This window comes from Semicossyphus pulcher, unplaced genomic scaffold (genome assembly GCF_022749685.1).
Source record: "Semicossyphus pulcher isolate SPU_LCO1_2020_fin unplaced genomic scaffold, fSemPul1.0.p SCAF_26, whole genome shotgun sequence".
Classification (NCBI taxonomy): domain Eukaryota; kingdom Metazoa; phylum Chordata; class Actinopteri; order Labriformes; family Labridae; genus Semicossyphus; species Semicossyphus pulcher.
The window spans coordinates 5,396,004-5,418,874 of NW_027211700.1; the positions used below are offsets into that span (position 1 = coordinate 5,396,004).

At 43.5% G+C, this 22,871-nt stretch overlaps 2 protein-coding genes across 2 annotated transcripts; one reads left to right on the top strand and one right to left on the bottom strand.

Moving 5' to 3' along the window:
* Positions 1-280: 280 nt before the first annotated feature.
* sgpp2 (sphingosine-1-phosphate phosphatase 2) lies at positions 281-15,563 on the bottom strand. The gene is made up of 5 exons (XM_069676678.1): positions 15,289-15,563; positions 12,652-12,813; positions 4,560-4,739; positions 1,815-1,904; positions 281-1,002 (listed from the first exon to the last, which is right to left on the bottom strand). The coding sequence occupies exons 1-5, from the start codon at positions 15,511-15,513 to the stop codon at positions 457-459; spliced, it is 1,203 nt and encodes a 400-aa protein (XP_069532779.1). The 5' UTR covers positions 15,514-15,563; the 3' UTR covers positions 281-456.
* A 3,160-nt stretch (positions 15,564-18,723) lies between these two features.
* Positions 18,724-21,948, top strand: LOC138604651 (RING finger protein 228). The gene has a single exon (XM_069676608.1). The coding sequence runs from the start codon at positions 19,033-19,035 to the stop codon at positions 19,801-19,803; it is 771 nt and encodes a 256-aa protein (XP_069532709.1). The 5' UTR covers positions 18,724-19,032; the 3' UTR covers positions 19,804-21,948.
* The last annotated feature ends 923 nt before the right edge of the window (positions 21,949-22,871 follow it).

A 22,871-nucleotide genomic window follows, 5' to 3' on the forward strand; every position in this document is an offset into this window, starting at 1 on the left:
TTTACGGTGCAGCCGATTGCCTGCTCCAACCTGCAGATTGATATGACTCAATAGAGCAGACAAACAGGTGCCATTGAAATGACTAAGTTTCAGTTAAACTGGTTTTGAAAGGATAATGCAGACTGGTGTGAGCTTTTCCTGCTTGAGGTGGGGTTCTCCTACAATGGGAAAAATAACCGGAAGTTTTTTGCCATGTGTTGCAATACACAAGGAGGATTACAGCTTTGAGTACACATTTCAAGCTGGAAAATAAGTCATAAAACTTTGTATTTGAGCGAAATCTTTTATTTGCTTTCACCAGCTCAGTTACAAAAACATTGCAAGCAGAAGCTCCGTGTAAAAGTCAGTTAACATGTTAAAAAAAAGGTGGGGGTGTTTGATACACGTTGAAATAAATATGAGGTTGTTGCAAGTTCAGATCATTATACTGTACATCATGTTATAATTGTTTATAGGTCATATTAGCCCCAGTACAAGGAAAACTCTATTGACCAATATAGAATTGACAACTCCAACAGATAAGTATGTAACAAACTTGGACGGCACTTCAATCTCTCTCCTCCTCCTGGCATTGCTGTCACTTTTTGGCACGCCGTACCACGAGTACAACACCCGCAGGCTCAATGTTTTCACTACCTGCCGAGTTCCCACTAGTGCGACAACTCCCACGAGGAAGCGCGCAAAACCAAATGCCAGCGAATTTGCCGTCAGTGTGGGTAGGGGTACAGGTAACTCCCCCTGGGGCTCAAAAGTCTGTCCCAGCTGCACGTTCACCCAGCATCCTATGGAGCTTCCGGCCCCGGCTCCCAGAATGGTGGTGGTGTCCCCCCGTGTGGTGCTGTAATGGCCCAGCTCTGGGTATGTGTAGCTGAGGAAGAGGGGCAGTAAGAACGCCATGAAGGGGGAGATGGGGCTGGTGAGCTGGAAGTGGTCGACGCTTTCCCAGTATGGGTAGGTGAGGAACAAGATGGTGAATGAAATTAGAGCGCCACAGATCACATCCTGAAATCAGAAAAAATGTAATATATTAGAAGGAAAGCTTAAAGCAATACATATAATTGAATATTGTACACTAAGTATAACTTCCTGTTTATGTTTGCTGTTTTGCAGTAATTTATCGAGGGATGTGTCCACCGTAGTGGCTAATGGGCTGAGTAGTAGTTCTGGAGGCGGGAAGAGGGAGTTATTGTGATAAAGCTACTTCTAAGCGCTCCAGGAACACCTCAACCTCAGTTAGCTTTTGCTGTGACAAGGAAATAAACCTGGGCTCTGTTGTAGCAACGCACATCGCCTCTTCCTCGTGCTTCCTCCAGCTGTCTCGCTACTCCGCAATGACTGTTTCTCCTGTTTCCAGTCTTTCTGCTGAGCTAACTAGCTTTAGCCTGTACATTTAATGGACAGATACGAACGTGGTATTGATCTTTTTCCAAAATGTTGAACTGCCATCACTTGTAGCCGTGTTTAGGAAAATAATATGACTCATAAAAAGCATTGTTTCAGTTAAGGCGGCTCAGAAACATGTGTTATTAACAAATGATTCAGAATTTGGCATCAAGATTCACAAATGAGGCAACAGGAAGTGAATGCTGCATTAAGAGTCTTGGATCAAAGCCTCAGCCAGACAGTTTAATCAGACACTGACATGAATTATGAATCCAGCGTAAAGCTTGAATGTTTAATGCTGAAGTAGGTGTGTGTGTGTGTGTGTGTGTGTGTGTGTGTGTGTGTGTGTGTGTGTGTGTGTGTGTGTGTGTGTGTGTGTGTGTGTGTGTGTGTGTGTGTGTGTGTGTGTGCGTGGGAAGGGACTAGCTCACCAAAACTGAGTGCATGCCAGTGTAGAGGCGGCTCAGACACACCAAAGACGACAGCGTCACAGCGATCAGCAGACCGACCTCAAACTGGAACTGAAACACAAACACCCAAAGCATCACAGATCTGTAGATACAAAAGACACATAGTGACACACACGGCTCCCTGATCGCGCTGATAAAAGATGAAATCTATGAAAGCTGAATTTTGTGCGTCACATGCCCCACATTCCTCACATTCCTCCATGAAAACACAAGAACGGTTGTCGTTTGGTGCTTCTTCGACCTTCCTTTTTTCCCGTTAGTTTGCGATCAGTTCATCCGTTCGTCAATCCTCTTTACGGCGACGTGTAACCCCTCTCTCTTTTTGCTGGGTTGACGTACCGCCTGCCATCAAGTCACTGCTCCTTTTGTTCCCTTACTGTCTCTCCATCCTCCTTCTCCTCCCTCCTTTACCTACGGCGGCAGGTTTTGTTCCCCCCTCCATTTCAATAACAGTGAGAAGAGAGGCCTTGTGTATTCATTCACCTCCTCCACCCTCCCCTCCTGTGCCCCCTCCTCCTCCTCTCTTGCCTTTTTTCCTGTGTCTTTTCCTGTCTTTTGCAGCTGGAAGCCTATTCAGTGGTAGTTCATGAAGAGAGGGTTTTTTTTGAATGGCCACAAAGGATGCCGGGGACAGGAGGGGGTCACTCTGTGATTGACTGTCGCGACCTCCGACCTGCTCCGGGAACTGGCCGAGTTGCCCCGGGGCCTTGTGGCTATTCAGGAGCCTCTGTAACAGCCGGCCACTCATCTAAAGCTATGCACGCTCTTTTCTTTCAGGGGAATCCTTGAGGAATGTCAGGCAGTTGAGCTCCTTACTGTACATGAAGTGTCTCGGGGTTGTTAAGATGATTCCTCTGACCTTGAGAACGCTGCTGCAAGATTTAATCCGACAGCTGACAGGCATGGAGGCCGTAAACTACTAACTGGCGTTTTGAGCACTCCATCCGCTCTTCTTTAAAACACAGTGCCTGATTAAGACAGCTTATGATTGAGCCACTGAGTGTTTTATTGACTTGGCAGCAGAGTGGCAGAGATAAAGAGGAGAGGAGTCAGGAGGAGGGAGGGAGGGAGGTGGAGACGTTGACTGACAGTCATTGACTCAGTCGAGTCCATCAGAAGACCAAACAGCAGCTCGACGGGTGTGGCTGATGGTGACTGATGGTGACTGCTGGCTCCGCCCCTCCCTGCCCATTGTCCAACAGCTCAGTCAGGACTCTGTGATGGACAGCGGGGCCCCTCCCTTCATCCCACTCAGATACTGGTGGACTAGCCGCCGTCCACTGGCTCCCAGTGCCTCAATTTGTATTGAATAAAGCACTCTGATTTGGATAAACCAACTTAACTGGTGCCTCGCGAGTCTTTAAGGGAATCCATAGAATTCAATAGTAATTTAATATGACTGCTGATGAGATACCTTAGCAGTCCACTTAGCTTAGCTTCCGAGTGTTAATGAGGTTTAAGAACATCACTTGCGGTCAGAAATGGCAGTAGTATCATTTTTCACACTACTGAGCAGTGCAAACATGGTGAATCTTTAATACGAGGCCGATGTTGTTGCTTGTTGGAGCCGTTTCTTTAGTTTTCTTTGATGCTATTTGATCTACCTTTGGCATGTCTGAGCTAAATTATGACAGATATCCTGGGACAATAATGGCATTTTATTTAACTCACAGAAGAGATGCTTATCAGTCAGAGGGGATAATTTTTTTAGATTTTGAAAGTCAGAGAAAATTTGCAAGTGTCTTGAAAAAAGTGTCGGGCTAAGGTTGACAGATAGTAGAGGTGTTAAAATACCGATACCACACCAGTATTGGTCGCTAAATATCTGGGATCAGTGTTTTTCCACAAATAATATGAATGTTCTTTAAGGCTTCATCCTCTTTGCACGGTGAATGTAGCGCCATTCAAAAAGACAAAACACTAGTGTGAGAATTATTCTAACCTTAAAGAGGAGGTATTATGCTGTTTCACATTTTATATCATGTCACAATGTTGGATGTCCAGACTAAACGTGGGTGAAGTTTCACGTCTGTAGGTAAAAGTATGTTGGAGTAATCCCCAGCTCAATCTGCAGGCTGCTGTGAACGCCAGGTTTCACACAGTTTTTTCTGCATGCTGCACCAGAGAGCTGGCCAATGAGAAGAAAGTGGGCTTGTAGGGGCGGGGTTTCTTAAAGGGACAGCGCTGACTGAGTCTCGTTTGAGGCAGAGGCTGTATGAGGGCCTGCACAGAGCAGCAGTGTGAGAAAAATGACTTTTTTTAACTGTAAATTATGCTAAGCTACTCCACAGGTACCACAGAGTGAAATATGAAGCTTGAAATTAGCATAATACCCCACCTTTAGTGATCCACTTATAAACTTTCCTGAGCTTTAAGCTGTACCTTAATGTCTTCTTCAGCAGAAGGAACTCACTTCGATGTCTTTACAAGACCTGTGTTATGGGACACTGGTCACATGAGGTGGCTGTATAAGGAGGGCAATCCTTGTCTTGGTTTAGTGTTAGTTATAAACTGACTCTTAGTTGATGACTGGACTCCTGCTCTTACCTGTTTTGGACCTGAACCAGCTAAATTTACTGAGGACTGTAAGATGCTGTTAAAAGCATTTCACAGATATGTACATAATTCATTTCACATTTTACAAGCAATATTATATTTGTGCGTATGTTCTCTAGAAAACTGGCTAACTGTACCAGTGAGGCTCACCTGTAACCTAGAGGGAGCACTTAGTAAAAGTGTGAAGGAGATGGCGGTGGCAGCCATGGCGTGGGTGGAGGGCAGCCCGTACTCTGCATCGACTCGTGTCTCCAGCTTGACCACGGGCGGTGAGAGAGGACGAGGCAGCTTCAGTAGGTCTTTCATCACCTGGCCCACGTACATAACCACCTGAGAGAGAGGACAGACGATTCTCTTAGTGTCTCTTAAAATCAGGGTCCCACCGTTCTCCAACCAATATGCAACCTTCAGTGCTAAAAAAGTTGAGCCTAGTTGGAAGTGCCAAAAACTGCAGTTCCTGGAGTGGCCACTTGAGGCTAGCTCTAAAATGAGTCAATCCCAATTAGACCCCATAATAAACTGCCCAACTTTAAGGCTAAATTAAATGTTGAGCAGCCTGGTACAAAAAACGGTTTTGGTCTTTTTTGCTCATTTCTTTATTCATGACAGCTGTTACAGGGTTGAAATGTTAATTAAAGTAATAATCTCGAAGATTGTCATGTAAATAAATGTCTGTTAAGTCGCAGAATGAAGTAACACAATTGTGACTGAGCCTATGGCCCACTGATGAAAGCCTTTGCATGTGCAGAATTACAGACTGGGTGTCTGTGGCGACTTTCGCAGAAAAAAATCACAAGCAGCGCCCAGTTAGTGACGCGTTTTCCATCAGCCAGCAGTGGTTGGTCTACCAGAGAGGGTTGGCGGGGCTAAGCGGCTGCTTTTCCGCTCTCTGCAAGTGTTGCGAGTAAACAGTAATCTACTATGGCTGAACAAACAAAGAAAAGATGGATGACTACAGATACAACTTCAACAAGAAGTGAAAATCCAAAGAAGAAGAAACAAACTCGACGCTCAGATGAAGCAAACAGTCTGAAAAGGAAAGCGACCGTCAGCCAGGAAAATCAAGCGTTACAACCGGAGCCAACCGTGGACGTCACACATGCAACACTGTCTGTATATCTGGGAAGTGTGCTCCTGCAATTACCGTTTATCGCCACAGGTGCCGCCAAAGAGAACGAAACTAAGATCTTCGAGATTACAACTGTAACAAACTTATTTCGAAGCATAAGGTTTTGCGTAATTAGGGGCATGACAGCCTTGGGTGACAGTTGGGAGATGCTAGCTATCCTAATTATATCCAGATGGATATTATTTTGAATGTTATCTATTGTTTTAAGGAAATTTTATTTTTTGTCAGATTTCACAAACATTTACATGAAAAACAAAGCTTTCTGTTGTGGTTAGCTTCTTTTTAGTGAAACATTTTAACGCCTTATTATAATAATAAATAGTATTGTTGGCTTCATACAGTCTTGGCCTATCTATACCTGACAGGAATATATCTCCATGATCAACTGCAGTGATTACTGCAGTGTGCTGGCCACAAAAGCAGAAGTGAGAGAGGGAAGAAGAAGAAAATCAAATAATAAGCAGAGGAAGTAAAATCCTGACTATGCTACACTCTGAAACCAGCCACACACCCTCATATAAATGAATAAATAATCACCCTTTTTTATAAAAAAAAGAAGGAAAACTCTGTACAGTAGTGAGGACCAGCCCTGGTATAAAGTGCAGATGCTGCAGTCGCACAGAGACAAAATCTATTGTAAGACACTGGGAATTGAAGGAGGGAGCGTGTGCTGAGGCAGCGTCTTCAGCTGGGTCAGACAGAGGGCTCTTGACACAATGATACACTCGGTGCAAGGTGTGTGTGTGGTGGTATAAAGGTATGTGTGTCTTGCCAAATGTGCTGCCTATTCTCTTTCATGAGATCCCCAGTGGGCCTAAGAGGGGCAGCCTGCTCCAGCTCCAGGTTTATTTAAAGCTCTGCCTTGTATATTTAATGAATGGCTGTCTTAGCGAGGAGCAGGCAGGCAGGGCGCACAGAGCGAGTAGGACACTAATGTGTGTGTTTAAGGGAGAGGATGGAGAGGTTGTTATTACCGTCTCTGCTGACACTGTAATCAGGAGATGCTTGTTACCATGGCAAGTGAGATATAACAGTACGTCTTCTGACCCGCTGTTAGTGCGGCAATTTGTAGTCACAGATATTCATGCAGATAGAGAGGGAGAGAAAATGAAAGAGGATGAGATGATGAGAATGAGAACAGTTAGCCCCGGGCTCTCAGAGAAATACACCCAGCAGCATATCTAAGGCTCATTATTACATTGCATCTTGTTTGATTCATCTGCACACAAACGAGATGTGAGGCTGTAGTTTGGCAAACAGATGCTTTGAGCTACATGCTAACATCAGCATGCTAACATTTGCATTGTTACTAAAAGTGAAATACTACCTCCAAAGTCACTTAATATCAGAGGGTGAGGTTTGAACTTTGAACAGAATTAACCTTTACGCCATGAAAGGTTCAATGCTGTTTGTTGTTTGTTTTCGTGACAGCTGCTTTAATTCTGCCACAAGGAATTATGGGACATTGTTATGTCCTTTCCCTTCTTAGTGGATTGTGATTCCTATGCTAGAGGAGACAACAAAAGGCAGCATTGAGGCTCCTTTCCTTGGAATTCAAACTGCCCTTATTATTTTGGCTGCTACTTACATACTGCGGGAGTTTTTCGCTCAGTTGGACACCACTCTAAGCTAAAACAACTATCCAACCGCAGGCGTGGTTCAGACAGGGCTGATGGGAATGTCCTTAGTTTTGTGGGTATTTAGACCAATGACTGTATGTAGAGATGGACGATGCATCTCCATCTGCTCTCATTGTACGAAATTGAAGCCAAAAATCCCCCCCATGATAGGCGCCGCCATCTTGCACTGGTGGCATCATTTGGAGCCAGAGTTTCGCAGCAAGGATCCCACATGTCGGCGTATTAACAGCAGAACAGCTTCTTGTGTTGGTCCGAAGCAGACGGTCACAGATATGAAAACATCAGTGACTGTAGTGATTGTTTTAGTTACCTCTCCTCTCGCCGTTCCTCCTCTACTCTGCTAATCAGATCAGCTGTAGGAGCCGTATTTGTCAACAGAGCTGTCAATCATGAGGTCACACCCCCTTTTTATAGCATCAAATTACTAATTATAGATAAACTTGTCAGAAAAATGAACACTTGGACATAAATCAGCATGATAAGAACTAACTATAATGACAGAAACCATGTTGGAGAAAAATGTGTTTGGAGTGTATTTTGATTTTATAGTTAACATGGAGGAGGCGGGCTTTAAGAGCTATACTGCAGCCAGTCAGCAGGGGGCGACAGAGAGGGTTTGGCTCCACTTTCAGGCAGCTGTCATGTTGTCCATCTTTTTATACAGTCTATGGTTCATAGATGAGCCTTATAAGTTCCTTTTTTAGCTTGGGGTGCAGTCAGGCTAACAGTTTCCACCTGCCTTCAGTGTTTATGCTACGGTATGCTAACTGCCACCAGTGTCAAGCTCTGTACTCTCTTACCTAGAACTAAGGCACCTAATCACCTTATATAAAAAGTAGACAAAAGCATGTAAGTGGTGTCAACATACTTTAGGCCAATGTAGGTTGAGAACCGATAATGTCTTGTTCTTTCCAGAGGCTAAATTTCTCTTTTCCATCGTTCTCATTCTCTGGTTGTGTCTAAATGTAAAGCTTATAATGACACACTGTACCAACACACACACACACACACACACACCCAGACAGAATAATTGGTACCATGAAGTGGACAATAAACAGACGACAAACAATGGTAAACCCATTTAGCATGTCTGGCCCCATCCATTCACTACGACCGTGTATTCATACAACAAGCCATTCTGTATGCACACCATCCACTGCTTTCTCCCTCTGCCCTCGCACAATGAATCTGCCGACCAGTTCAAGTGCTTGCATGATATGATACCCTCACCTCGCCCCCTGCACTCGCCATCAACACTAACATCATATTCAGCTGGCTCCAGTAAAGCCAGCGTGTCATTGGTGTCTTTGTACGAGTCGCATCAAAGGAAGGTCTGGTGTCATTAAGGGAGAGTTAAAGTCAGGTCAAGACACACGCACACACAGTTGGATAGATGTGCTAGACTGTGTTTTCTCGTGAATACGTGTATTGATCGAGGCGAGTGCAGCTTTGGACTTTGATCTGTCAACATGTGCATCAGAGGCAGTGTGTGTGTGTGTGTGGAGAAAACACACAAGATGTTTGTTTTGTACTGGAAAATTAATTTATGCTAAAAACAAAAACACTGGTGATAATAAACAACACTCTTACGTAGCAAAGCAGCTAGAAGCTGAGCAGCACATAATAGAGCTTGATTTGTACAATGGGAGTCATGCTACGACCTGCTCTATGAAACCAAGAAGTATTTTTTGCAGTTCCTTTTTAATATGAGCCAAAATGCCAAATCCCCTCAGCGTGGTTCCTGCACTTCACTGAAAAAAGCAGCTACATTTATTCTGGGTCCAGCTTCAAAGTGGTGCTCAGCCTTTCCTAGCTTGTCAATTGGAGTACAGTTCTCCTGTTTTCTTTTACAAATTGTGTAAAAGATAAAACTTTTAGAATATTGCTTTTCCAGAGTTTGGTACAGTTAATGTTTCAGTGAGAGCACTCACTCCTCAGTTTGTACTAAAACAACCTCATTTACAGCAAACTGTTAAGGATTTTATGTTCTGTTATGTTTAACACATAATACAACAAAGCTACTTAACGCTAATTGCAGGATGCTAATTTGCTCACAATGACAATCAGGTCAAATTTGATCTTGTCCAATACTTTTGTTTATGACCAAAATAGAGCCTGATCGATATATCTGAGTGCCGATATCATGGAGCCGATATCGGCCGCACCGATATGAAAAGTCATCTTACAGATCGTACATTTGAGAAAATAATTTGGGTGATTTCAATCTCGGATCCCATCGGCTATAGTCTGATGACGATGTAGCCTCTGGGGACAACGGTGAACATGCCGGGCGTGTCCGGTTTAGCCAGCAGTTAGCGCTTAAAGTTGAGGTGAAATGAAAAACGTCAATTTTAATCCTTTTAGATCACATCCCCGGTAATATTGTGCATCTATTTGACAATATAGGCCAAAAAAAATACAGAAAATCCATTTCTCATATCAAAATCCGATAATTTTTTCTTCCAGTAAAACTAAATTTCACGCATGCTTACGTAAGTTAGCACAAAACAATTTCAACCAATCAATCTGCAACATTTAGCCGCAGAGCACCAAGACCGCTCGGTCAGTTAGCTAGCTATTGCACTGTGGAGAACGTCTGTCTACGCCCACTTCTCAACGATCAAATCAAATCCCTCTAATGATATGTCCCGCCTGCACGTCCTGTTTCACTCGTAAATACGTCACGATACGGAAGCTAGATACTCTCGAAATGCTGTTTCAGCTCAACTTTAACATACAGTGATAAACGACTTCCAGCCAAGAGATTTTCTTGTGATTGACTTTAATTAACGGGTCTAAAGTTTGCTGAAATAACAACATCATGATGCAGATGAGTAAAAAGTCAAAATGAAGCTTTGTCAGGTCTGTCCTCAAGAGGAGACAAACTTTTAAAATGCTCGTTTGTTGAACGGAGGTCGGATTGATCTTTTCTGATGCATTTGAGGAAGTCGAGAAATCTGAACACTGAACGGCTTTCGTGACACAGCGTCAAGGGAATTTATCTCAAGTAGTATTTATAGAGATTACTAAGAAGCTAAATCGTTGTTGCTTTTGCTCTCCACACAGACACACAACCAGTTTTTCCTGCATACGCCGCAGCCTGCTGATACGCGATTGGTCAATATTACTCGGACTAAAAGCATAGTACAAACAGAAACCAGAACACTTAACATTCCTAAAATCCACGTCCCTGCCTACAGATTCTACATTTCTATGTAGAATCTGTAAATAGAGATTAGGATGATTTTGAAATGCTGTCATCAAATAGTTTGTCCATCAGAGCATGCTCAGACTTTGACAATACTCTGTGTGCAGTCTGCAGCACATGTAGCAGCACATCACAGCTGAGCTTAGGTGGTCTGCACAGGAAGTGGTTCACAAAGTTTACAAAGTAGAATATCTTTTCATAAAGATTTCTGTTCGAGGAGGCAAAATTCTGAGAATGTTTGCATGGTTATATTGGTGGAAAATTGGTGGAAATAAAAGGTCTATTTTCATTCCAACAAAAAAATGTTTCCCCTCTAAAATTGGTCAAGCTCTAAACCAAACACCTGGTGAAATAACTCCCATCAGGCTTTGCTTTAGTTTGTGTTTACTGCCAACATAGTAACATAGTAAGGACTACATTATATCCTTTATCATAGTCAAAATGTAAGCATTGTCATTGTGATTAGCTAGCATGCTGATGTTAGCATTTTACACAGAGCACCATGCTGTGCCTACGTTCTGCCTCACGGAGCTGTTAGCATGGCTTTAAACTTGTTTGGCGACAAATCTGATTCAGGCTCCAAAGACTGGAGAAACCTCACATAAAGACTCAAACAACATGCAGAGATATTTTAGCCTTTGACTGTCAGGAAACAGCTGAAACCTAAACAACAAACATGCTAATGAGAGGAGATGTGGCACCAATTGTGGTGCATTCTTTCACCAAAACAAACATAAATGGCAACCAGCAGCTCGCGTTGTTTATAAGGAGCTGTGGTGTTATATCCCAGTACAAACAGCAGGGACCACAGCTTCCTTTTGGTGATGACAGAATGGGATAACCCTACATATTCCTTCACAGAGGGAATGTTCTCTAGTGCCCGTCTTTCATCGCTGAGGCCTGATCCAGGAGTGACGAAGGCGATACAGCTGAAACAGTTTGTGGGAGTAATTTGAGTTTTTGGATGCAACGATCATCTGTTATCATTAATTCTTCAGTGGTCCACATCATAGTGCAGGACCTGTATGTCATTATGTTGGAGAACATCTTGAGATTTTTTATATTCCAAACAGCACCTGATTTACATAAAACTCTGCTCCATTAATACCAGACAACACTGTAAGTAATTCATGACCATATGGTTAATGACAGTTGTTGTTTTCTAAGTCAACCAAAGTCACCCTTCAAAGTGAAGCCAACAGGATGTAGTTAAGGACACAAAGGGACATGTGTGTATAATGTGTGTGTGAGCCTGTCATTGATTTGGCCTGTACTGTCTTTTCTCATGCACACAAGTCTTAATTCGCATGGGTGCACAGTCGCTGGCGTGAGTCGCCAGTTATGCGTGTGAGGCGGAGGAGAATGAGTGCACGGCCCTCTGTGAACCTTAGATAGCTCCAGCAGCACAATGGCAGGGTGCTGTTAGAAGTTACAAGTGTGGGGTGAAGCGCCCCGAGGGCTGACAGGCCAAATGTTCGGTCCAAAGAGAGAGAAAGCTCAAGGCGTTAATGAGACCAATAAAACACTCTGCTGGTGGACTAGAGGGGAGGAGAACACAGAGTGAAGCTGGTAATATCTAACTAGAGGGAGGGCAATGAGTGTGTTTAGCGGGCGAGGTGTCTAGTGCGAGCATGTGTGTGTGTTGGTGTTTATGTGTGTTTGAAGGGAGTTCACACAGGGGCCTAGTGCAGCCAGGATGCCAGAAGAATGGTATCTCTTGCCCTGGGGGGCCACACGAGGAGTTCAGACACAGGGCACCCACCAAGCGCTCGGGGCAGGGACACAAAGGGCACAAAAACACACTGCCCAACACACACACACACACACACACACACATCTGCAGGGTATGTGGCTGTCTGTGTCAGCCTGTTTGTCTCTATCAAATACACTGCTTCTGGGATCACATTGGACATGTTTCGGGGTCTCTGGTGGCAGGTTGCTGGATCCTGTCAGATTAAGCATCTAAAGGAGAGATCCTAGCAAGTCTTACTGATGTGTCCTCATGTGTGGCCTCTCACCAAGTCAGGGGCCGCGGTCAGGCTGGCCCCAGTGGCCCCCCATGCCCGGGGATATATGGACATGGCAGTGTCAGAGACAAGTCACTGGAGGGGGATGAAAGGAGGTTGAAAGGTGAAGAGAGGGAGACGAAGGGCAGAGAAGAGAGGTGGCATTGTGGAGCAGACGGACATCAGACTGAAGACGTGCGTTTGTGTACGCTGAGGTGGTCTGACTGACATACTCATTTTCTCTCTAGGTGTGACTTACGGTCCACATGTTGACGAGGCGTCGGCACAGGAACGGGTCCAGGCTCCAGTGTATGATGGGCAGACAGGTTATGTAGAAGATCTCGTGGCCCAGGCCTGCCGAGACCAGGAAGAGGAAGTGCAGTAACCAGTTCCTCACCTCGTACTGAGGCCTGCTACAGCCCTGCAGGTCATAAACACAGAAAAACAGTGAATATGATGGGACCAATCTCCTGGAACAAACGGCTCCTGGAATTGTATCAAAGATTAGATCCATCAGCAAACACTGCAGTCACACCCGATGTTGGCTGACCCACTTTGACCTTCTTTAAGCTTCTTTACATTTCACCATTTACACCAGCCAGCAAGTCAAATGTATTACTTTAGTATTGTGTTTCCACAGAGTAAGGGACTCACCATAAACTATTTCAAATGGAGACTCCAATATTGCTAAGACCCTGGTCAAAAACATTGCCCATAATGCAACTGGTTGGCATCTTTCATTAGACCCCTGAGCCTCCTAAATGTCGCCTTTTAACATCTCCAAGCCAAAGCCAAGATAACCCTAATGACATCATTGTGACATCGTCAGTGTTATTTTCCTAGAATGGGCAAAGTCCTTGCAGAGCCCCTGAAGAGACATTATCCAGTGTTTTCTACAGGCCAAGTAGTGTTCCTGATGCCTGACAACAGGCAGAATTCTCAACTTGTTACACCTAGTTTCCATCTTTAGTCCACTGTAACCCACTTCCCCTGTGTCTGACCATTGACCAATCACTAGTAACATATCTGCCTAACGGTACGTTCCCACCGAACATGAACTGATGCAGCTAAAAATTCGCCCCCATTCATTGTGTATAGCAAATGGCTGATTTGCTGCTGGTGGCAGCGTCACTTTTCTCCTTCATTACTTCATAATTGTAGTGTTGAAGTGTTCTGGATTAAAAAGTCATAATCTCCAAGATCGCAGTTTCGTTCTCTTTGGCGGCACCTATGGCGATAAACGGTAACTGCGGGAGCACACTTCCCGGATATCCAGACAGTGTCACATGTGTGACGTCCACGGTTGGCTCCGGTTGTAACTCTTGATTTTCCTGGCTGACGGTCGCTTTCCTTTTCAGACTGTTTGCTTCATCTGAGCGTCGAGTTTGTTTCTTTTTCTTTGGATTTTCACTTCTAGTTGAAGTTGTATCTGTAATCATCCATCTTTTCTTTGTTTGTTCAGCCATAGTAGATTACTGTTTACTAGTGACACGTGCAGAGAGCGGAAAAGCAGCCGCCTAGCTCCGCCTACCCTCTCTGGCAGACCAACCACTGCTGGCTGATGGAAACTGTGTCACTGACTGGGCGCTGCTTGTGAATTTTTTCTGCCTAAGTCGCCACAGACACTCAGCCTGTAATACTGCAAATGCAAAGGCTTTCATCAGTGGGTATTATTTATGTAATACAGTAAAAGCATAGTATTGGCCAATAGTGAGAAGGTTTGCTGTCTATGAATGCATTCACATGCTCATTCAAAAACCTGGTTTTGATCTTATTCAGAATAAGATGTTTAAACGGATCTCTGAGAAACCTGGTTGTTTATGTCCCTGTTTACATGGTAATAAAAGTCTCCAGGCTTCTGATCATCAGTGTGCAGTCCTGCCTTGATTTCTCACCGTCTCAGTCACTGTGCTCGTTACCAACGAAACATTGACATGGTGCGATGTATTATACTTTCTATCTAGTACTCCAGCATATCCAGGCTTCACAGAACCAGGATGTGTAGATGCACAACACATACTTTTAAAACGCGATCATAACAAGGATACTACTGTCTCTTATCTGCAGTGCATGCCACTGGTGTTATTACTCTGGCAGGGATCCAACACACAGCCTGACAACAGCATTGCTAGCGCTAATTGGCTAAATGTAGACCACCAACAGCACTCATTGATTCTTTAGATATTTAACTGCAAAACTTCTGTTTTATGTCACAAGTGTGCAAAGGCGAAACTCTGTGGCGTACTCCACACAAGTGAGCCTTCATTGGTGTAATTGGTGGAGTGCCCCCCTCTTTGACTTTCATATAGCTTTTTGGTGCTAATATAAAGGCCAAGGAATCCATAGCTGCTATTAATGCTTTATTAACAGCAAAGTAATGAATATGGCAATTTATGGATTAAAAAAAACTATGTACATGCTCAACACCACCCCAAAAAAGCTTCATTTTCAATATCAAGGGTTCTAAAGCCAGAATCAAAGTGTCTGTGGTCGTCTTCACTTTGTAACAGCCTAAATAAACTGTGTGTCTAACAAAAGGGAGACGTTGTGCAGATGAGGATCTGGTGATGACACCCAGACAAACGAGAAAAGCAAGTCGCAGTTTGGTTTGCATACTCTCTAAATAGATGCAAATGTTTATTTTAGCAAGTTCTGTAATTTGGTTAACCAGTTTGAAGTCTTACAGCCTCTCAAGACTTCAATCGCAGTGCTGAAAAATGTTGTAACCAGAGTTCTTCTACCAAAACTTTGTCTCTTTTTCCCTTTAAACTCATGTCAAACTTCAAATGCAGACAGGCTTCTTCCTTCAAGTGAACATTTTGGTTATTATTGATCAAAATTACCTTTATACGTTCAATGCACTTGAATATTGAGGTAGCTACAGTTAAACACTTACATTAGCATATCCATTCTCCTTGTGTGTGTAATTTGAATTCCTATCCTGGTGGTCCCATCTTCCCTCCACCTGCCCACGTGCTTTATCGTTGTGATCCGGGGTTCCGTTGTGAGCGCGCGTGCTTCCTCGGCTGTGATTCTTGGCTTCGACGAGGAAGAGTCCGCATCGTCTCTGGAACCGGGCCACGAGCTCCGGGTCATGCAGGTAAGCCAGCAGCTCCAGCATGTCAGGTGAGAGAGACGCGACAGGTGTAGCGGGAGCAGGGGCTGCTGTGTTTCTGAACAGGAGAGGAGAAGGAAGGTGAAATGTGCCCGAGCAGGTGCGGCTGCTGTGCGCGACAGGTGTGCGCAGAGGGGCGGGGCTAGGAGGGAGCTGAACCGGCTGTCTTGATTTGCTTGTTCGACCTTTGGACTGGGATTGTTCAGCAAACGGAAGGAAGATTTATTGCGTGTGCATGATAGCAGGGTTGTGGTTGGGCTGTGTAGGCCCTCATTGCTGGGAACTGAACCTAAATACCAAAGTGCCATAAAATGCAGGTGGCTGATATGGACTCAGTTACATGAGAGAGCCGGCTGCTTTTATGTACACAGGTCATTCAGGGAGGATTATTGCAGTAGATGGTCTTTTATAAAAGTCTTGTATCTTGTAAATATTGTTCATCCCAAAGTTCTTTGATTCAGTATTCTCCTGTTAACCACCAAAACCCATGTGCTTAAATTCATGGGCAGGTTGGGAGAGACTTCGTATATACATGCTTTTAAAACGTAGATTATGCTATTTTTCTACTTTAAAGGAGAAGTTCGGAATTATTAAACCTGAAACCTATTTTTTACAAATTCAGGTGTTGAAACTTTTGGAATTGGTCCAGTAGATGTTCTCCTGCAACATATTTCCCTGGGGCAATTGTGCCCGATCAAAGCATGTCGTTTTTGCCGCTGACGGGCTCAGATTGTAACTCCAGGTGTCCGACAACATCACGGAAATTATCCCTCCAAAGATCGTCCTTTTTTTAAAGAGTAAGATCCTTTTTGTGTAACCAGAAACGGAAGTCTCGCTGAAGGAGAAGTCTCGCTCTGAAATCTTGCGGGTAGTGAGGTGTCACCTGAACAGGACGGTGGAAACGTGAGCTAGACTTGGAGAGATCCTCCTCTGCCTGTTGCCACTCTCTCTCTATCTCTCTCCTCGTTCTCTCTTCAACATCTATGAGCTCTTCGTCCGTATACTTCAGCTCAAATAAATAGGGACAGCCATCGAATTCCACTGCCTCATCTTCATCGTCGAAATCAGCTAAATATTCAGCCATGGCTTTTGAAATATATTCTCGCTGGAAGTCCTCTATACGTAAAGAAATCCTCTGGTTACACAAAAAGGGCCCAGGTTTAAAAATACCAAACTTCTCCTTTAAGCATTTTTTCAATTCATTTAAGTTAATTTGCTTGTTGTTTTCTGACAGTGTGGCTATGTTTTAGGGTTAGGGTTAAAGAAAAATACAAGGCTGCAATATTTTTATTTATTTATTTTTATGAAACTTTTTGTTTTTACTAGGAAATAATCCCACTGAGATACAAAGACTCCCTTGTAAATCCTGAGTCCTGGCCAAGACAGCAGCATTAAAAGTTTCAAATGAAGAAGAAACAACAGAAAAACAAGCAGAAAATTTCTAAATTCTAACTGAATTTAGAAATAAGCTTGGTGCAGTCACTAATCGGGTGATCCTTACTTCTGTTTTTAAAGTCTTACGAGCTAATAAATTGCTCCAGTTTAAGGTGAGCCTGCAGCTCAGACCATGATGAGGGAGCAAAAACACTTTGGTAACGCTTTATATTAAGGTCCTTGTAATAAGTGTTAGTTAATAGGTAATAAGACACCTATAAGTCCTTATAAGATGCTTATTAACATTAAATAAATGTTAAGACTTCAGTGTTAATAATGGTATCATTATCATGTTTATTGTTGGATTAGGAGACATTTATAAGCACTTATAAAAAAGTAAATAATTTATAGAAAGCTTAAGAGCTTCAATTAAAGCCTTATAAGTTTCTTATAATTGTTTATAATAGCATTACAAACTCATTCATTGAGTCTTACTCACTTAACTATTATGCCTTTGTTAAGCCTCTACTAAACTTTACAGTTGCTTTATTAAGATTAATACATACTTTACTATGCACTGTTATGCTTTTTCACAGCTACTGGAGCTAAAGTCAGAACAGTGCCTTATTAAGGTTAATAAACCCTTTATTGTGCATTTATATAGTTTTATTAACATATATTTAATGTAAATAAGCATCTTTTAAGGACTTATAAGGGTCTTATAACATATTAACTGAATATAAAGTGTTACCAACACTTTTACCAAAGACAGACTGAGTTCAAGGATTTATTAAAACATGCAGTTATTGCTTGATAGATGCTAAAGAAATGATAAAAACAGCAACATCTAAAGGATGAGTCCTAAAAGACTACATGTGGTCCCACTTGGAGCTCCCCAGTCGTCATTCAGAGTGTACTCCTCAAAGTGGAGCCCAGGAACACTCAGCTCAGGTCCTTGTTGTGCTAGAGAAAAAGATATTTAATGCTATATTAACCATGAAATCTGGAATTTGGATAGTATGTAATCTGAAAACCCAAGCACCCATTTTTACCACTTTTATGTGAATGACAGACGTTAAAGGTCAAGTTTCTATTCTGTGAGGCCTAATGTGTTTTATGTGAGTCACTTCAAAGAAAAGTTTTTCCAAATGATCAAATTAAGATGTTTGACATCATGCGACCCATTTTTTATGCCCATTGCAGATCTCTGAAAACAAGCTGTTTTTGTTTTTGAACTTAACAGAAATAGATACTGTGGACATTTTCAAAAGATCACTTGCACCCTTGAGACTTCCCTTTGAACTTTACTGAGATTTACACGTTACAATATGTTTCATACAACCTAAACACAGCAATAAGATAAGTGTTTTAATGTTGTTTACAGATTCAACATACAGCAGGCTTAGATAATTAAATATTTGTGTGGTTTTCTGCAGCACCATGCTGATTTATTAAAGCAATGGACTTTAGAGGCCCTTCCCTTTATCCAAGCGAGGATATATTCAGCTGTTTAATGTAAGACAATCTAGGTCTTTGTTTGATTACAACTTTTAGGACATTGTGTGAGTTTAGCCGCTCTTTGTCATGGGAAACAAAGAATTGACGCCCACAGATGCCCAAATTAGCGCATCCTGTGGTTGGCAGGGTCTACGTAAGTGGGGTCGAGCATGGCTGTCATAGCTGCTCCCACAGAGCAACAAAACAAACAACAACAACAAGACACTATCTCTGCATCTCTAACGGGACAGCAAGGCGACACAGCCGCTCTCTCTCTCTCTCTCTCTGTCTCTCTCTCTCTCTCTCTGTCTCTCTCTCTCTCTCTCTCTCGGGGTTGTGGGATGTTCGGATGAGCTCGCGCAGCGGAGTCACCACCATTACATCACCACCTATTCCCACACAGCCGAGCCCCAAATGAGACGCTTTTTAATATTTAACCGGGATCCCGACCGTTTAGACCGAGCAGCAGACAGCCGCGCGCGCCGCTCTGCATAACGGACGCGGAGGGGATTATAATAACAACACATCCACCATGTCTGCGGGGATGATGGCGTTTCAATGAGCGCGGAGGAGAGGAGGAGGGAGAGGAGGAGAGACGTGCACCGTCATCAGCATCTGTCCGCCAGCTCCCTTTGTGTTCACCGGAGAATGTGAATGGCGAAAGATGACATGGCAGAGGTAGATTTGGCATCAAACGGAGCGGAACCCCCCGGCGAGGCCTCCTCGGCGTTCCCCTACGAGGAGTACGAGTGCAAAATCTGCTACAATTATTTCGACCTTGACCGCCGGGCTCCGAAGATCCTCGAGTGCCTGCACACGTTTTGTGAGGAGTGCCTGAACACGCTGCACCTCCGGGAGGAGCGGCCATGGCGCATCAGTTGCCCCGTCTGCCGCCATCGGACTCCGGTGCCGGATTATCGGATACAAAACCTGCCCAACAACACCAAGGTGACGGAGGATTTTCCGCTCTACATCGACTCGGACCCCCTGCCTCAGGACGCTTTACCGCCGTACCCTCCCCCGTTGCACCCAGCTCTCGTCGCCCTCCGCCGGGAGGAGGCGTCGGGGACGTCCAGCGCCAGCCAGGCGACCCCGTCCACCACCGTGTCCACGGCCACGACCCTCTCCCAGGACTCGGTGCGCTACGACAGCTGTCAGAGCTGCAAGAGAGTGGCTCTGACCACCGGCTGTGTGTGCGTGATCTTCTCCTTCCTGTCCATGCTGGTGCTGCTGTTCATGGGCCTGATCTTTGTGCACAGTCACAGCATCCCCCCCTCGCCGGCGGGACCCATTTGCTTGTCGGTAGCCAGCATCCTGGCCATGTTCTCGGTGGTCGTCACATGGCTCATCTGCTGGCTTAAATACAGACCGGACCATGAGACAGGTCGCTCCTCCGCCACCAGTAACTCCCGGAGAAACGCCTGACAGGCTGCTGGCTGTAGTGATGGAGATGTTGTACTGTGGGTGTGTGATCATGTACATAATACTGACACCTGAAACTCCTGCTCCCTTTACTTTTTCTAGAAAGAAATCTCGTCCAAAATGGCCTTTTATCAGTATAGCAAACACCCAAAGGCCTTCATGTTGTTTGGAGCAATAGGCCGACATGATCCTTGATAATCTTTTCCTTAACTGATGCACTTGAATCCACAGTAGGCCCAGCTGACTGGGCAGGGTATCCTGATGAGTGAACTGGTCTGAGACTTGGACCTGGCGTTGGTATGAGCTGTGGTTGGTGTGATGACTGAATGTGAAGTGCTTATTTCCAGGGTTCGATACCCTCCCCACACTACCCTTCTAATTAATATGCATATCCCACTCTGCCACTCACTGTATGATACCGGTCCGTGATGATTCACTCTTATATCTCAACAAAGCACTGATGTATTGTACAGATATTTGGCAATGTTCACTTCTGATTTTCAGGTGATGGTTTTAAAGAGGCGTTTTGTTTCCATGAGAAGCCTCTGAAGTGTAATTCTGCTACAAAGAAGTCATACCCACAATCCAAACTGTAAATAGTCCACAGGGAAGTGCTTAGTGGTTCTGGAAAGGTGAGCTCTATCCATCCTTGTGCTCTAACTTCTCCTCCAGGGTGGCACTGTTTCCTTCATCACAATGAAAGCTGCACCTTCTCCAGGTTTTTCAAAGCGGTTTGAGGAGATAGCTTTTGGTTTTGACCCTGTGTTTGGCTACTATTGTGCATGTGAGGCTCCTGAAAGGTCAAAGGTCTTTCTGTTTTTCTTTTGTTTTTAAATAGAAGTGACATGTTTCCTTATCGTGTGCCTCACCTTGTTGCTGAACGAAGCAAAACTTCACTGTTATCATGAGCAAAACTCATGCACGAGCCTCCTGCAGACACACACACACGGCATCCAGCTGTGGTGTCGGCAGGGATTTCCTCTTTCTGTCACATCACTCACACATCGGAAGTTGAAAACAGGGTTTTCCATCAGCTGGAGCTGCCTTCCCTCCCACCTTTTTTTAACTTATGAAAGATTTGGGTCTTTGTATCAGGCTTTGAAGACAGGTTTAAATATATACCTGAGACTGAAAGTGAGTGTTAAACAGGTCTGATCCACGCTATTATCCACCGTCAGCTGCTGCCATGTTCAAGTTCACTCCTTTTTCTTCCTTCAAAGCCAAACGGGAGAATCTAAAGTATCTCTTTCAACTTATCAGAGGATATATTTGGTGTCTCTTCAGCTCCTCAGAGATTGTCAGGAGTCATAATTACCTCTGGAAAGAGCTCCCATGAGCTGTGTGGCTCAGAATAGCAAGAAGGCATACAAGAAAGATCTAAATGGGTTGAGGATGTTTGTGTTATTTCCTGCACTACCACAATGCAATTCCCCAAATTTAAAAATGAACACAATTTGGTTTATATGGGATTCTCCCTCAGGAATAGATTGCAGGTCTGTGTAAAAACAGAAACACTAAAGAGACTTTGTTTGTGCGATCAGCTTCAGGCAACACAGTTTGATCAAAACAGCTTATTTCTTGTCATGAATTTAACCGTGAACCTCTGGTAAATCCTTTGTTGTGTAATTGTTGCTACAATTATTTATTTATGATTCTTGAATATGGCAAAAAAAAAAGGTGATATTTGTGGTGCAAGACCCTCATACTGGCAAATATTTGATGGTCCATGCAGCATGTGAATTGCACTTCTGGCTCCCTGGCTTTTCTGTCAGCATTCGTGCACAATTCAGAGACGATTTGGACACCAAAGTGGTTCAAGCACTTATTGCCCCCTGCCCTACCTCACTGCACGAGGAAAAAGCAAAACAAATGTTAACCCCCCCCTATCTGATTCCCATGCTTGCTTCAATCATCCCGCTCGACCTTTCCCCACCCAGTTGATGCACTTTCACCCTCTTATTTGACACAAGTAATGGGGTCTACCTTCGACTAATGTAAGCTTATTGTATTTATTTCAGAGGACCTAGAAGATGTTGGTTTTTATGAGAATCTGTGGTTGTTGTTGAAGTACCAAACGTATTTGCACAGAGAAATGTTCCTTATGTGCTGTTTTACATACATAAACACATTTCAGTAATAAAGGAAACATGACTACCATGCTGCTTTCATTCTTTGTCTCAGTGCAGCTAAGCTAACAGCTGATAGAGTAGCATGTTAGCGAGGTAAGGCTTCATCCTGCATCTTATATTATGACAGGTGACAATGTTGATATGATCCAAAATGACGCCATGTTTGATATTTATGGTTAATGCTAAAATAATGATTTAAAAAAAGCTAATATAAAGTTTTGTTTTGATCTCTCTAGCTAAATTGACCTTAAGTGCTTTAGGTTACTACACTACGATTTTACTTTATTGTAAATTATTACAGTAATATCCTACATATATTTATTATTCATATTAATGTATAGGCTACACACTTTATACAGAGTCAGTGTCTCTATTTTAAGATGTTGCCTCCCCTGCTGTGCATCAAACATGCCCCCTACTGGCAGACAAATGATACTACATGCTCTTATTATTTTAATCCCTCCCTTCAGCTTCATTTCTCATGTTGGTCTGTTTGTGTAAACTTCTGGTGGTTAAAACTTGATTAAAAGTAAATATATTTTTCATTATGAGCATGAAGACGAAGTCTCGTTAATATTACGGCCTGTATGCGTTTACTTGTCCATACAAGGCTTACCTTTTAGTTGATATAAATAAAGGCATTCAGCAACAGGATTTTCCCTCATCAGCAAACAGAACAGATAAAACCAGTGTTGACCAATCAGCGTGTAATTACAGGTTACTGTGGGCATATAAAGGCTACTTTTATTTAAAAAGCTAGTTTCACGGCCTATAAGTTATTAATTATTACAGTCTACACTGACTTCCTCTCCTTAATATTCTCAGCACCACGTAAACAAGTCTCTGTTAACTGATTGGTCAATCCGGTGCAGCAGCACTAACACTAAAGCCTATTGTATCTTAGCTTCGCTGTATTTGTAAATCAGCTACGGTTTCACTGAT